The sequence below is a fragment of the Lynx rufus genome, unplaced genomic scaffold (assembly GCF_022079265.1).
Source record: "Lynx rufus isolate CCGP_SWC_20201006 ecotype Redwood Valley unplaced genomic scaffold, mLynRuf1.p SCAF_6, whole genome shotgun sequence".
NCBI classification, from domain to species: domain Eukaryota; kingdom Metazoa; phylum Chordata; class Mammalia; order Carnivora; family Felidae; genus Lynx; species Lynx rufus.
Window position 1 is genome coordinate 69238376 of NW_025814878.1, and position 16060 is coordinate 69254435.

The 16060-nt window shown below is 35.1% G+C and overlaps 1 protein-coding gene across 8 annotated transcripts in view; it reads left to right on the forward strand.

The window, feature by feature from the left end:
- The window catches only part of SNX14 (sorting nexin 14), an 81693-nt gene that overhangs the window by 11280 nt on the left and 54353 nt on the right, over positions 1-16060 (forward strand). For 5 of the 8 annotated variants that reach the window (XM_047103254.1, XM_047103247.1, XM_047103253.1 and 2 more), the window contains exons 2-6: positions 7498-7618; positions 9201-9277; positions 9359-9437; positions 13770-13813; positions 15606-15693. In XM_047103254.1, the coding sequence (XP_046959210.1) occupies positions 7498-7618; positions 9201-9277; positions 9359-9437; positions 13770-13813; positions 15606-15693 (409 nt within the window). The remainder of the gene's footprint in view (positions 1-7497; positions 7619-9200; positions 9278-9358; positions 9438-13769; positions 13814-15605; positions 15694-16060) is intronic. The other 3 variants (XM_047103246.1, XM_047103248.1, XM_047103252.1) reach the window with 1 other exon arrangement.

The window sequence follows — 16060 nt, forward strand, 5'->3', positions numbered from 1 at the left end:
CATTATGATACACTGCTAGTTTTAGTTAATATTTTACTTAATACTTCATAAATTAAAATAGACCTAATGTTCATCTTATATTGTCTTTATCTGATTTGGGAATTAAAATTATATTAATCCTTCTAAATTACCAGCTTTTTCTAATTTTTTCTTTCCTGAAGCCATCTGTATAGGATAGGGATTATCTCATTAAAGTTTGGTAAAACCATTTGGGTCAGGACCTTTTTTTTTTTTTTCCTTCAGCCAGATCTCTGATTACTGTTTTAATTTCTGTAATGATAATTGGTCTATATAAGTTACCTAGTTCTTCACATAATAATTTCTAGCATTTTTGTCTTTTTCTAGAAATTTATGTCCTGCAGGTTATCCAGGTTATGAACATAATTATTCATAGTTTCATTTTTCTTTTCAGTTTTACCTGTGATTATTTCTTTTTTATTCTATACTTTATATATTTTGTATTTTCTCTTTTTCTTTTATTTTTTGGTCTTGCTAAAACTGTCTTTTTTATTGACTTTGGTTTTGAAAGTTTCCAAGCATACATAGAAAGAAAAGAGAGTCCAAGGAACTTCCAAGCACTCATCACACAGGTTCAATAACCAGCAATATCTTGCATTTTTAAAAAAAAAAATCTGAACTTTCCCCATTTAAAAAATCACTTCCACACAAAACCATAACCTTAAAAAATTAATAGTGGTTAATATCTAATAACAAGTCTGTAATCAAATTTTCCTAATTGTATAAAAATTTATAGTATACTATACAAATCAGGATCTAAAATAGATCCACTCATTGTAGATCTACATCTACATCTTTTAAGCTTTTATAAATCTCTTATAATTTAAAACAAGAGTTGGCACAGTTTTTCTGTAAAGTGTCAGATAGTAAATATTTTAGACTTTTGGGCTGCATCAGGTCTCTGTCCCATATTCATTTTTTTTTAAGAACCTTTAAAAAAATGTAAAAACTTCTCTTAGCTTGAGAGCCATACCAAGGTGGGTGGCATTTGGCCCACATGCCATAGTTTGTCAACCTGGATATAGAATACTCTTCATTACCTACTTCTTTCTCCTCTCCCCACCATTGACTTGTTGAAGAAACTGGGTCATTTTTTCACTTTTGCTAATAGTTTCCTCATGGTGTCTTGGTTTGTTTTTTTGTTTTGATTTTTGTTTTATGTCTTCACCTGCAATTTTTTTTTTTTGGAGACAAGGTGTTAGATTTATAAGTTCAATCATATTTAGATTTTTGTGTGTGTGTGTGCAGAATGCTTTGGTGATGTTATGTACATCTTATGTCACCTGAGAGGATAATTCCACATCAGATGGAGTTGCCTCACTTTTTGTGGAATTGGGTAGTGACAGCTAATACTTTGCCCAACAAACCTTCTCTTTGGGTTTTTATCACTTATTCCCTGAATGAGTTACTTCATTATAGGTTGCAACATGATGAGTTACTTCATTATAGGTTGCAACATGATGATTTTCTCATATTTTTTATTCTGTGTATATTTTAAAATTTGAATTCTTTTTTTTTTCCGTCTAGAATTGCTTTACTTCATCTGTTAGGTTTATTTAGTTACAATTTAGTACAGCTCAAATTGGAAAAGTAGAATAAATACTTGCTCTTTTAGTTTAATTATCAATTAAAAATCTTTTTTAATGTTTATTTTTGAGAGAGAGAGAGAGAATCAGAATGAGTGGGGGAGGGGCAGACACACACACACACACACACACACACACACACACACACACACAGATTCTGAAGCAGGCTCCAGGCTTTGAGCTGTCACCCCAGAGCTCGAAGTGGGGCCTGAACTCACCAACTGTGAGATCATGACCTGAGCTGAAGTCGGATGCTTAACCAACTGAGCCACCCAGGAACCCGTAATTATCACTATTTTAAGTTATAATTGGTGCCCTAGTAATCTCCACTAGTTTCCAGTTAGAGGTTTACTTATTTTATTAATTTTTCAAAAACCTAGCTTGTATTTTGTTATTTGTCTCGTCATTGTTGTCTATTGATTTTGATTCCTTTCTTTATTATTTTCTTCCTTTTTCTGTGTTTGGATCCTGATTTTTCCCCAACTTTCTGAGTGTTTAGCTTGTTGGTTTTAACATTTGTCTCTGATTAGTGCAGGATTTCTCAACCTGAGCACTTTTGATAATTTGGGTTAGATAATTTTTTGTTGTTGGGGGACTGGCATGTGCATTGTAGGATATTTAGCTGGAGCGTTGGCCTCTAGCCATTTGATGTCAATAGTGTACTTTCCTTCCCCTCTCCCCACAGTTGTGACTATCAGAAATATACTGCCAAATGTCCCCTGGAGGACAAAACACTCTTCGTTGAGAACCACAGGGGTAATGCATTTAAAGATACAGATTTTGGGGACACCTGGGTGGCTCAATTGGTTGAGTGTCTGACTTTGGCTCTGGTCATGATCTCTCAGTTTGTGAGTTCGAGTTCCTGAACAGGCCTGCTGCTGTTGGCGCAGAGCCCGCTTGGGATCCTCTGTCTCCCTCTCTCTCTGCCTCTCCCCTGCTCATGCTCTCTCTTTCTCAAAAAAATAAAAATAAAGATACAGATATTTTTCTTAAATAATACCATAGTTATTGCTTGCCTTAGTTATAGTCCATACATTGTCTTTCAGTCTGAGTACGGGTCTATAATTCCTAATCTGTAATTTTGAAATCAGAAGGCTCTGAAGAAGTAACTTTTCTCCTAGATTTGACTGACACCAATTACATTTGATGACAAAACCTGACCTGAATAGACATGAGACTATTTATAGTATTTATTTCTGATTTACTTATTTCTTATAGTTCATATATTTTGCTGCAGAGGTATTAATATGTGGTTATGGAGTATTGCATTAGATCTCACTGGAGGTGTTAAATTATATATGAAATATGTACTGTTCAAAACCTAAAAATTCTGAATTCTGAGTCATGTCTGTCTTGGTCAAAATGATTTTTGGTAAGCAGCTGTGGACAAGAATTTCATAATTTCCTCTTTGAAATACCTCTAAGGGGTGCCTTGGGTGGCTCAGTGGGTTAAGTGTCCAACTTCAGCTCAGGTCATGGTCTCACAGTTCATGAGTTTGAGCCCTGCATTGGGCTCTGCCCTGACAGCTCAGAGCCTGGAGCCTGCTTTGGATCTGTGTCTCCCTCTCTTTCTGCCCCTCCCCTCCATCTCTCTATCTCTCTGTCTCTGTCTCTCAAAAATAAATAAACTTAAAAAAAATTTAGAAATATCTCTATAATTTGGGTTAGTTTCCAAGCATAGGGTTTTTTTGTTTTTTGTTTTTTTAAAGCTTGATGTCAGGTATGCTATTTTGGTTAGAGTGAAGCTTTGGATAAAGGAATGGGAAGAGGGGTGCCTGGCTGGCTCAGTCAGTAGAGCATGTGAGTCTTGATCTCAGGGCTGTGAGTTCAAGTTCCATGTTGGGTGTAGAGATTACTTTAAAAAAAAAAAGGGGGGGGGCACCTGAGTGGCTCAGTTCATTAAGCGTCCGACTTCAGCTCAGGTCATGATCTCACTGTTCACGAATTTGAGCCCCGCATTGGGGTCTCCACTGTCAGCACAGAGCCCGCTTTGGGTCCTCTGTCTCCCTCTCTCTCTGCCCTTCCCCTGTTCGTTCACATACACAAACTCACTCTCTCTCAAAAATAAATAAACCTTAAAAAAAAAAAAAAAAAAGGAATGGGAAGCTGTAAGAGTAGAAAGGTGAACTGGGGCCAGACTGAAAGGGACCATACAAGTTTAAGGGGTTTTTATTTTGTTCTGCAGCCAACATTAAGACCAGGCAATTCATTTGGTTTGGTGGCTGAGTCTTTGTTTCAGAGCTTTTATATTTACTTGGCCACTGTGTGTTAATAGGTAAGCACAATCTAATCATCCGTCTTCACTTCTTACTACTTGGTGCTGTATATTTCCCAGTTCTGAGCTCCCAGGTCTTCTGTAATCTTTTGTATCCATACTGTACTTGGGACATTGTTCCCAGTCAGAGAACTGGGATGGATGTGGAACTCAATTGTGTGCTTGGTTACAATCAGATTACAATCCTCTACTACCTGTTGTCCAGTGCCTGAAAGTTACTGCATATGTTTTGTCCTATTTTATAGTTGTTTATGGTTTGAAGGTAAGTCTGGTACCAATCATTCTGACAAGGAAGCAGTCTCTTACTCCTTTGAAACATATGCCATTTGTCTGTTTTCTCATTGATATCAATCTCCAGGTCATTTGTGTTCATTTATAGATGACTTTGATTTGTGGGTTATAAACTTTCTCTCCATTTTAAATCTTATCATCATTCTAGGTGACTTCAGTGCTTGTGTGAATAACCAACCAAATAGTCTTTCTTGAGGTGATTCCTTTTCAGCCTTCCACTTGGATCAACATACAGTGGCCCTTATTATCACCAGAAAGAGCTTTACCTCCAAAATCTTAAAAAACAAGTATCCTTCTTGCTGACCATTGTCTACTTCTTTCATTCAGTCAGTCACATTGTACCTGCTCCTTTACTTCTCAGCCCCCTGACTCCTTTGTTTTCTTCCTATCTGTTATTTCACTTCTGTTGTTGCTTTCCTATGCAGTTTAGAGTTGGTCTAGCTTAGAATCCGTGGTTCATCACTTCAACCACTCTCTTACCAGAATCCTTAACTCCTTTCTATGCACTCACCTGACAAAATTCAAATTTTGGATCAATGATGCTGCTTGCTTTTTTAGTGCTTATATCTTGGTCACTGAATGCTAAGAGAAAGTCCCAAATCTGTAAATTTAACTCTTCAACTTCAGTATTGTCCAGCAGTTCCTCAGAATACCCTTTTCTTTACTTTTCCTGAGCAGCTGTTTCAGAACTTCCCCAATCTGCTAGAACTTATCTTGCAACCTTTGCCTTTTCTCTGAGCATCTCCTATTTCACTTGAAGGCCACTATATTTTAATCCTCACTACTGAATTGACAGGTTTAACTGCATTCCCATCCATCTGTTCTTTCTCTCTGGTATTTGGGAAGAGATATCTCCCCCTTTTATTACTATTCTATTTAGGCTCTGAATCCCAACTACTGCTGTCTTCACTAGGATGTTATTCAATTAGTTCTTCTCTCCTTCCTTTTTTTCTCTTTTCTTCTGCTATCCTGTCAACATTTAAATATGATTAGGTTTTACTAAACATTTTCACTCATTATCTTCCTCCAGCCACCACCTTAGCCTGTCGTTCCTTTAAAAAGTGAATTCACCACATTTACCAACTTTACTTTTTTACTTCCATTTCACTCTGTAATCCACTGTGGTCCTTTGCCATTCTACTAAGATTGCTTTTGCCAGTTCATCAGTGCCTTTTTTTGTTGCTAAAACTTCTCAGTTGCTAAGCTGTCTTTTACTTAATTTTACAAATATTTGATCATGTTAACTACTTTGTCCCTGTTGATTGATTGATTGATTGATTGATTGATTTTTTTGCCTTGACAGCTTTTATGACTTGATCCTTGGTTTTCTTCCCAGCTCTTCTAATTCCTTTATAAATTTATCTGGCTCTGCTTATTTCTTAAACGTTTCTCTTCTTTTTTCATTCTGTAGCTTTTCCTTTGGTCATTTCATTTATTCCCATGACTTCAGTGACCTTATGTGATAATCCCCAAAATCTTTTCCTTAGCCCATATTCTCTGCAGAGATTTAAACTACCCAATATTTAACTGCTCGTGAAGCATCTCGGCTTGCCATGTTTTAAGACACTTGAAATTTAGCATGTCCAAAGAGAACTGATTTTTTTACCTATTCCTTCAGCTCACATAATCAACAACTCAGTCCTCTTAATTCTTCCTTTTAGGTGTTGCAGAACAATCAGCTTTTTATCTCTGTATTGGCTATCCTTTTATTCCTGTGGATTACTGCAGCTTTCTAATTAGCCTGCATGTTTCCAGTTTAGGCTGCTATCTCTATACTGCAGCCAGAGTGGTTTTTTGATTATAGAGTCTAGTGATACCACTCTCCTTCGTAAAACTTTGAAAATTCCTAAAATCTTCTTAAAACTCTTCATTGTCTCCTAGATATTACTTGTGGTAGATGACAGAAACTAAACTCACACTAGGTTTGGCAAAGAGTGGAATCCTTGGAAGTTTTTGTAAGTGCAGAAAGAACTGGAGTTGTAGTAGCTAGGCTTCAGAGACACGTAGAACCGGAATTTAAAATGCAACCAGTACTTTCTTCACTTCCCTTTTTCTCTTTCTGTGGCCTGGCTTCATTCTCCTCTCACCACTACATAGTGATTTGTGGACTGAAGAACTAGCACCACAGTTTGTACCTTACACAGTTATCAATTAATAGACATAATGTGGTAATTGGGATTTGAACTGTGTTGTTGGGGGACTGGTGTTTCACAAAATTGTGCTAACAAAAATTTGTGCATATCAGGACTGTGCAGTATGAGGACTGCCTGTATTGAGACATGTTAAGATGCCTTATTTTATGACTCCATATCATCTGGCTTCTGTTTCTTTTTTTTTTTTTTTTAATGTTTATTTTTGAGACAGAGAGAGCATGAGCAGGGGAGAGGCAGAGAGAGAGGGGGATGGAGGATCCTAAGTGGACTCTGTGCTGACAGCGGCAAGCCTGATATGGGGCTTGAAGTCATGAACCATGAGATCATGACCTGAGCTGAAGTGGGACTCTAAACTGACAGCCACCCAGACACCCCTGTTTTGTTTTGTTTTGTTTTGTTTTGTTTTAAGATTCATCTTAAAGCCACTTCGTCCTTGGAGCTATGCTCAAATCTTAGTTCATGTGGTTTTCCCAAGTTTGAATTCCCCTGTCTCTTTCCAAGTCCCTCATTTCTCTACCCTATTCTTTTCTGTTGGGTTTCTGCTACTCACTCTTTTAAGCTTTTCCATAGATACTGCTTTCTTTGAAAAAAGCTTTTTTGTCCTTTTAAATTTGGGTTATATATTCTGCCTGAGGTGTTCCCATATCATGTATGCTTTCTCTTGTCATAATATAGAACACATGATCACACTGTATTGTGCTCATTTACTTACCTGTTACATCTACTAGATCATGTTTTCCATGCATGTAAAGATCATGGCATTGCTGTTCCCAATTGTCTCCCTAGAGTGTAGTACTGGGTAGCACAAAATATTAGTCAGTCAGTGAAGTTTTTTTTTTATTTAATGAAAAATAATCAGAATTTTGATGGTGTATTAATACTACCAATATTATTGGAAGGTCTTTTGGAAAAATATAGACTAGTCAAACCTAGGTACCAAATTACAAAATACTGAAAATTTATACTTTCATATACTTTAAATGAAATGTACATTTGATAGCATGCATTCTGTGATCCTTAGAGTTAAATAAATATATCAGAGACATGACAATTGGAGATCTGTCTTCAGTCTGATATGGTAGGTGCTTAATAAATACTTATTGAATCATTGAAGGAATAACTTAAATTTTATACTTTTGTTTGGTTGTAATAATTATTTTCATTTATTTCTAAGGTATCTTCATGTTTTAATGATCTTCTGGTCATTTGTTGCTGGAGTTGTTACCTTCTATTGCTCATTGGGACCAGATTCTCTCTTACCAAATATATTCTTCACAATAAAATACAAACCCAAGGTAAAATTTTTGTGTTCTTATTTTTGAAAGAGTCAGCATCTGTGCTGTTTAATATTATTACTGAAAGCATGTTAAAGCGGTGATTTAAAAAATCCATCTGCTATTATTTAATAGTGGAAGACATAAGAACATATTCAGAATGAAATTTATGTGTATATTTTTGAAGGTATATAGTTCTACAGGGAGCTATGAAAAGAAAATACAAAATTCTCAAAAAGTTGAGATCCATAATTTTATTTTATTTTTTAATGTTATTTATTTTTGAGAGTGTGAGAGACAGAGTGTGAGCAGGAGAGGGGCAGAGAGAGAGGGAGACACAGAAACCAAAGCAGGCTCCAAGCTCTGAGCTGTCAGCACAGTTCACGAACTCATGAATGTGAGATCATGACCTGAGCTGAAGTTGGACACTTAACCTACTGAGCAACCCCGGTGCCCTGAGATCTATAATTTTAGAGTGTCCTCTAACTGCATATTAACCATGAAGACAATAAATTAAGACAGAGGTTCCCAGATTGGTTGTATAGTAGAATCACCTGAGGAATCTTTAAAATAGAGATTCCTAGGCCTTCCCACCAGATTTTGATGGAATAGTTCTTGGTTAGGACCTCATAATCAGTATTTGTTAAAGGCTTTCCAGGTGATTCTGAGGCACAGACACAATTAGGGAACTCTGGATTAAATGATCTAACTCTGTTAATTTCCTAAATGTCTTTTTGCTCCATAAAAAGAGACAGAAATAATGAGGAAGTTTGCTTAACCAAAATAATTTGTATATCTGAAATTTCATTAGGGTGGTAGTATACTGAATCTATGTCGAGTAGGCACAGTCACTAGTGTGTAGGTATCTTGAAGTCTTGCTTAATAATTCTTCAAGTTAATTCAGTCCCTCTTTTTAGATTTGTTGGTATTTCTACTAAGAAAAAAACACAGAGGAAGGGGGTGCCTCATATTTGAATGATTATTTATTTTGAGAGAAAAAGACAGCATGTGCACATGTGTGCACGAGTGGGGGAGGGTCAGAAAGGTAATCTCAAGCAGGCTCCCCATGCTCAGTGTGGAGCTAGACACGAGGCTTGATCCCATGATCATGAGATCATGACCTGAGCCGAAACCAAGAATGGGACGCTTAACTGATTGAGCCACCCAAACGCCCCCAGTGATGCCCCATATTTTGTCAGGAACATTACTTCTCTTTCTCCTAATTGAAGTTAAGGTTTTAGAGAAATAAAAAATAGTTTTTTCTTACATTTTTTTCAGTAGAGTATCATTTTCAAATATAGTCCGATTTTTCTTTTTTTAATAAGTGAACATAACAACTGTCCTTAATTTTAAGCTTGGAAATTTGGCTTAGGTATTATAATGCATTTCATCAGGTATTTTTTCTCTTTGATTTGGCAGTTTAATTTAGCCAGCAGTATTTATTACAAGGAATGATTTCAGTGTTACAGCATACAAGTGATAATTTTTTTAAAAATTTGCTGACTTTATACATTGATAAGCTTTTGAAGAGATTATTCTCTTTAGTAAAGATTAAGTGTAAAGTAAAGGCAAATCTCTCCCCTTCCTCATTTCCCTTTTTTAGCAGTTAGGACTTCAAGAATTATTTCCTCAAGGTCGTAGCTGTGCTGTTTGTGGTAAAGTGAAATGTAAACGACATAGGTAAGTTAAACATTTTTTATGTGTTGATCCTTCCAATTACCTTTTGGATTTCAAGCATTTTAATTGTATGATTTTCTTTAGGCCTTCCTTACTACTTGAAAACTACCAGCCATGGCTAGATTTGAAAATTTCTTCCAAGGTTGATGCATCTCTCTCAGAGGTAACAGATTTATTTAATATTGTCAAATATACTCAGGCGGAAAATATTAAATACTATGGAAACTTTAGTCAAGGAACATCTTAATATATGCCACCTAATCAATTCTTGACTAGGTAGTTGGTTATTATGAAATATGCAACTCAAATGGTAAGTTAGAAATGTTTTTGGATCCCATGTCTAATTTAAATGGACATTTTAGCCAAAGAAAGCACTGTTTTACCTAGATATTGCTTAACTTTATAACAATAGCCATCTTTATGGTAAGACAATACTATTTTGTAATTCCAAAAGGAGACATGAGCTATAAGGAGCAAGTCTGTCCTGCTGAATTATGATCCCAGTTTTGACACTGGCTGAAGAGTAAAGTGGAGGACAGGATACTTGTCACGGTTTCCACATAATGTAGGAATAAAATGCTCCCTTTTCTTTGTTGCAGTCACATTTTATATGTACCTTTTGGGTAACATATATATTTTAGTTACTTCTTTTAGAGACTTTTTTTCCCCATTGATCTGAGAAAACAGTCAAGTCCTTGAAGGCAGAGAGTAGGGTCCCATTTGTTCCCAGCACTAACTGTAGTGCCAGATATTTTGTTGGTAGTTGATAGATATGTACTGAATTAAGTTGAATGCTAATTAGTTGAAGAATAGCATTAGGCTCCTGAATCCTACCTACTTATCTTCTTTTCCAATTTGTATCCTTCGGCTACAAGTATGCTGCATAAATGCCAAACTGTTGGCACTTTTCTTTTTCATTTATTCCGTAAGTCCTTTTTCATCTTCAAGATTCCTTGATTTAGGACTATGCTGTCTAGTATGGTCGCCACTAGCCACATGTGGCTGTTAATAAACAACTTGGAATGTATTAGCCCAAATTGAGATGTGATTTTGAGGATTTAGTAAGAAAAAAGGAAGGTAAAGTATCCTATTATATATTTTATTGATTACATGTTGAAATGATAATATTTTAGATATATATTGGTTTAAATAAAATATATTGTAAAATTAATTTCACCTGTTTCTTTTTACTTTTTAAAAAGTGTAGGTACTAGAAAATTTAAGACTACATATGTGGCTCACATTACATTTTTATTGGAGAGTGCTGATTTGATGAGGTCTGCTGAAGATAAGACCTCTAATAAGAGTATTATGTGTCTTTGGCACTTCATTAATTTCTTTAAAAAAAAAAAAAAAAGAAAGAAAGATCTTAAGGGAAGCTCCTGGCTGACTGCCTGGCACTTATTGGTGTTCAGTAAATGTAAGCTCCAACATTTAAAAACATTTTTTGAGATTTTACTATAGGCAGGAACTGGACTTGGCTCCAGGAATAGAAGGAAAAATAAGATATGGTCACTTTCTTCTAGGAATTTCAATCTAGGAGGGGAGGTAGGCATATAAACAGGTACATACAATATAATGTAAATGCAGGCAATAATGGAAGAAATGTGCAATGTATATTATTAGTACAGAGGAAGAAATGAATAACTGTTGAGAGGGGCAATCAGAAAGTATAACTAGAAGTTATACTTCTATACTTCTATAACTGATAGTGTGTGGAAAAAGGTATTTCATGGTTTAGGAAGAGCTTTTGAAAGGAAAGAGAGGCCTTGAAACAAGGTGTTCATTAAGCTGGAGGGCAAAATGTGAGGGAGGATGTGGGCAGTGAAGATACTATATTCTAGCAGCTAATATTTATTGGTTATTGCTCTGTATTAGGCATAATACTAATTACTTACATTATTTTCTGAAATCACACAACCTATAAAATAGGTGCTATTATTGATGAATTTACCAGAACTGGGCTTTAGAGGGTTTTAATAATTTTCTCAAGTTCATAGCTGCTTGGTAGCAGGACTCACTCTAAAACCCGAGTCTGGCTTAGTTCTTAACCAGTTTATATTTATTTCTTTATTTTTTAATTTTCTTTTTAATGTTTATTTATTTTTGAGACAATGTGAGAGACAGAGTGCAAGCGGCGGAGGGGCAGACAGAGGAAGACACAGAATCTGAAACAGGCTCCAGGCTCTGAGCTGTCAGCACAGAGCCTGACGTGGGGCTCAAACTCACGAACCATGAGATCATGACCTGAGCCGAAGTAGGACGCTTAACTGAGCCACTCAGACGCCCCTTAACCAGTTCTTATATGGCCCTTTAGAAATCAGATCATCAAAAGACTAAAAGGACTTTGCTGAAGGAGTGTAATTGATCATGGAAGCCAGTGATTTTTGAACTGTGTAACTGGAGTTTTCAGATGTGACTCATAGGATGTAGTGGGAGGTGAAAAGAAAGTAATGGTCACAGCTGCTGGCAGACATCTTTCTCCCACCCCTTTAAAATTAGTGCAGCTCCACTTTTCTTACTTTGATATATTGTGGTTTGAGAAATTGAAGGTTTATACGGGGTGGGGGGGGGATAATATGTTCAAATACATGTTTTAGGTTACTCTAACAGCTTTGTGGTGGGTAGAAGGGAGCTAGCTTGGAAGGAGACTAGTTTAGAGGCTGTTGCTACAATTTAGGGGTGAGAAAATAAGGACGGATCAATGGAGCTGTGGAAGAGAGCTACTCAGGATGTAAAATCAATAGTAATTAGTGATTGGAATTGGGAAATAAAATAAGACCAGATGTTTAATGGCAGACTTTCTAGTTTCTGTGGCATATCCCTGCTTATATGTATTTTATTTTCCCACTTGATAATCACCAATGCTTAGTTTTTCTAATTAAAAAAATCAAACCTTGCCTTAATATTTAGAGAATCTGTAACCTTTCTTATTGCTGCCAGAGAAGGAATATAGGCATATAGTCAGATTAGATATATTGTTTCATTCTCTCCTTACTGCTTTTAAAAGTTACTGCCCACTGTTGCAAGTCTTTATTTTTTATTATTTTTTAAAACTTTTGGTTCTACATTTGCAATAGACACATTTTTTTAATGTTTATTTGAGAGAGAGAGAGAGCATGAGCAGGGGAGGGTCAGGTGGTGGGGGGGACATAGGATCTGGAACAGGCTCTGTGCTACTAGCAGTGAGCCCAATGTGGGGCTTAAACTTAGGAACCATATGATCATGACCTGAGCTGAAGTTGGATGCTCAACTGACTGAGCCACCCAGTCACCCTGTTGCAGGTCTTTTTAAAAATTAACATACTGCTACACCCAGACACAAGAAATGGAAAGTTTTTTTTGTTTTTGTTTTTGTTTTAATGTTTATTTATTTATTTTGGGAGAGAGAGAGAGTGAGCAGGGAAGGGGCAGAGAGAGAGAATCCCAAGTATGTTCCACACTGTCAGCCCAGACAGCCCAATGCAGGGCTCAAACTCCCAAACTGTGAGATCATGACCTGAGTTGAAATCAAAAAGATGCTCAACCAACTGAGCCACCCAAGTGCTCCAAGAAATGTAAAGTTTAACACCTAGGGTTTCTTTAGTTTTGTTACTTTTTACTTATAATTTATATACTGATTATAAATCTACAGCCTAAAATTTTCACAAAGTAAACACATCCATATAACTAGCACCCAGATCAAGAAACAAAGCATTATTAGCACCCCAGAAGTCCCCCTCATTGTTTCTTTAGTCACAATTCTCCCTTCTGAAGTAATCACTTATACCTAAATTTGACCCCTTATAAAAGTAATCACTGATTCCTAAATTTGACCCCTTATGTAAGTCTTACCTACTTGTTTCTTCATTTTATTCAAGGAATACTGATTTATAGAGAAAGTTAGGAATCTAAAAGGCTAACCTATATTTTTCTTCTTTCCATAGAACTTGTAGTTCAGTGACTCTTCAGAGAAGTCAGGAAAAATTTAAGTGTTTTTTTTTTTTTTTATTTAATTGTAGGAATATTTAGAAATGTGTGTATATCATTCTAATAGCAGTTTTTCTTTTTATGGAGTTTTACGGCTTTCACATATGTTCTTTTTTTTAATGTTTATTTATTTTTGAGAGATAGAGCATGTTTGCATACAAGCAGGAAAGGGGCAGAGAGAGAGAGGGGGAGAGAGAGAATTCCAAGCAGGCTCCTCGCTGTCAGCATGGAGCCCACCATGGGGCTTGGACTCAGGAACCGTGAGATCATGACCTGAGCTGAAATCAAGAGTTGGACACTTAACCAACTGAGCCACCCAGGTGCCCCTCATATTTTGTTTTTGATCATCACAACAACCATGTAAGGTTGACATACACACTTTGTCATGTGAAAGTATGATATTAGATGTCAATATTTAGGATAATAAAATTGGTTCTTGGTAATATATATTATTTAGTAGTATGGTTTATTTTCCTAGAATTAGTTAATTAATTTGATTTTTCTTTAAAAAATAATTTTTATACAGGTTCTTGAATTAGTGTTGGAAAACTTTGTTTATCCGTGGTACAGGTATGTTCTTTCTATAATACCTTTTTTCTTTACTGAATACAATGAAGTGTGCTAATGAAATGTTTTCAGTGTAGGCCGGGATTTCTCAACTTTGTCACTATTGACATTTTAGGCCAAGTAATTCTTCTTTTGGAGGGGCTGTCCTGTGTATTATAGGATGTTTAGCAGAACTCCTGGCCTTTTTCCATTAGCTACCAGTAATACCCCCTCATCCTCTTATTTGTGATCATCAAAAATGTCTTCAGAGATTGCCAGATATTACCTGGGAGGCATAATTGGCCCTAGATAAGAACCATAGACATAGGCAATCAATTAACAGTTTAGTGACAGTAAAGAAGAAAAACCTAGGCTGCTTTTTGAAGGAAAATCAACTTAGAGAATTTCTTATCACTCCTGAATGTAGTAACTTAATATTTTGTATGCGCTTTTTACATTTGAAATAATTGTACATTTAGAGGCAAATTTATATTCAGATGTTTCATTAAATTGAAATATAATTTTAATAGTATTTTCCTAGAATATTAATGTTTTTTTCCAAAGTAACTGTTTTTAGTATCTGCTATGGATGTACAAGCACCCTCTGCCTTGGAAGGATATAGAAAATACTCTAGATCTAAAAAATTAATCTAGTTTGAGAATCAGAAATTCAAATTATATACTTAATAAATGTTTCCTTACAAAAACATCGTGTATTTAGTTACATATTTGAACACTTACACCTATATGACTTACAGGTGTAATATTCAATGACATCTGTCTTAATTTTATATATTTTGAATTTTCTAATTAAAAGCCGCTAGTAGGTGAGATGCTCTATATGTATTAAACTTAATATCCAATTTATATGCCATATTTTCCTGAAAAGCTATGTAAATTAATATTTTTATGTTGGATTCTGTCTTAAATATGGGGCATTTGCCATTTAAGTAAAGTTGATGATAAGTCTTTTTGTATAATGAATCCTGTCCTGAATATTCCCCTCACTCCTGCCCGTGTTATGACTCTTCATTAAAGCTGGCTGTATTTCTAAATATTAAAGTATGTATTTTCTCTTCAGTGTAGTTATTGATACTGAAATAGCCACTTTCCTGGGATTAATAGTAGGAAGCATGGTTAATACAATTATCTTCTTTATTCTGCCAAGGGACTAAATAGCACCATCTCCAAGTTCAGGATATCACCATTATACATACCTTTCTCGCTTGCTTTGATTAGGGAAGTGACCTAATTCTTCTAGGGACCTCAAGACTTCAGGAAAATGAAAAGTAGCTTCTCAGAAGAAAGTTGTTAAAATTTCCGTTTAAAAATGTTTGAGTTTCACTTTATTTTCTTTTTCAAATAGAATTATTATTTTTTACCCTTTACAATCAGTTTATAATATTAATCTATAAATGTTTTAAACCAAATTAAAATTTTGTATTAATTTAATTCTGTTGCTCCTCTCATATTATTCTTTGTTTTGTTTCTTAGAAATTTCTTTAATGATGTTTAGAAAATGATTGTAGTATTGTAAAAATATAACTTTGTATATGTGGTTGTCTACAGGGAAATATATACTACAGTTTACTTAGTAATGATTATGTCTTGGTACTAGAATTATGGGAGATGCTTATTTTTTCATTGTACATTTTTATCTTTTATTCTGTAATGTAATGCATTGTTTAAAAAGCAAAGGAAAATAGCATAATTAAAAGGAAAAAAAGAGGAAGTTCTGAACTTTCCCGGGTTTGTGGAAGGAGTAATGGTGTATTTCTCTGAGCTCTTAAATGCTTGCTTTTCTCCTTAATTGAAGGGATGTAACAGATGATGAGTCCTTTGTTGATGAACTGAGAATTACATTACGGTTTTTTGCATCTGTCTTAATTCGAAGGATTCACAAGGTATATATTTATAATGAGAAATTTGGGAATTTGGGGTTTTATTATTCCTAAAAAGGTGTTTTTTTTTTAAATCTTAGTTTTACTTTATCCTATACTAGAAGTATTTTTTTCTTCACTTTAATTTTTTTAGATTAAAAGGTAAATGGGTCATTTTTGATTTATTGATAAGTTTTACTTTCTTTAATGCTAATGCACCTTGGTTTGTAGTAATTAGGAATAAAAAGACAACTAAAGACAACTGTAGGAAAAAAAGTCTCGTTCTAGTTAGATGAATTTATTGAGTAAATGGCGATGATTATGATCTACTTTTTAAAAAAATGTTTCAAGTCATATGTTTGGGTCTTTGTATGTAGTTACAGTATGTTGG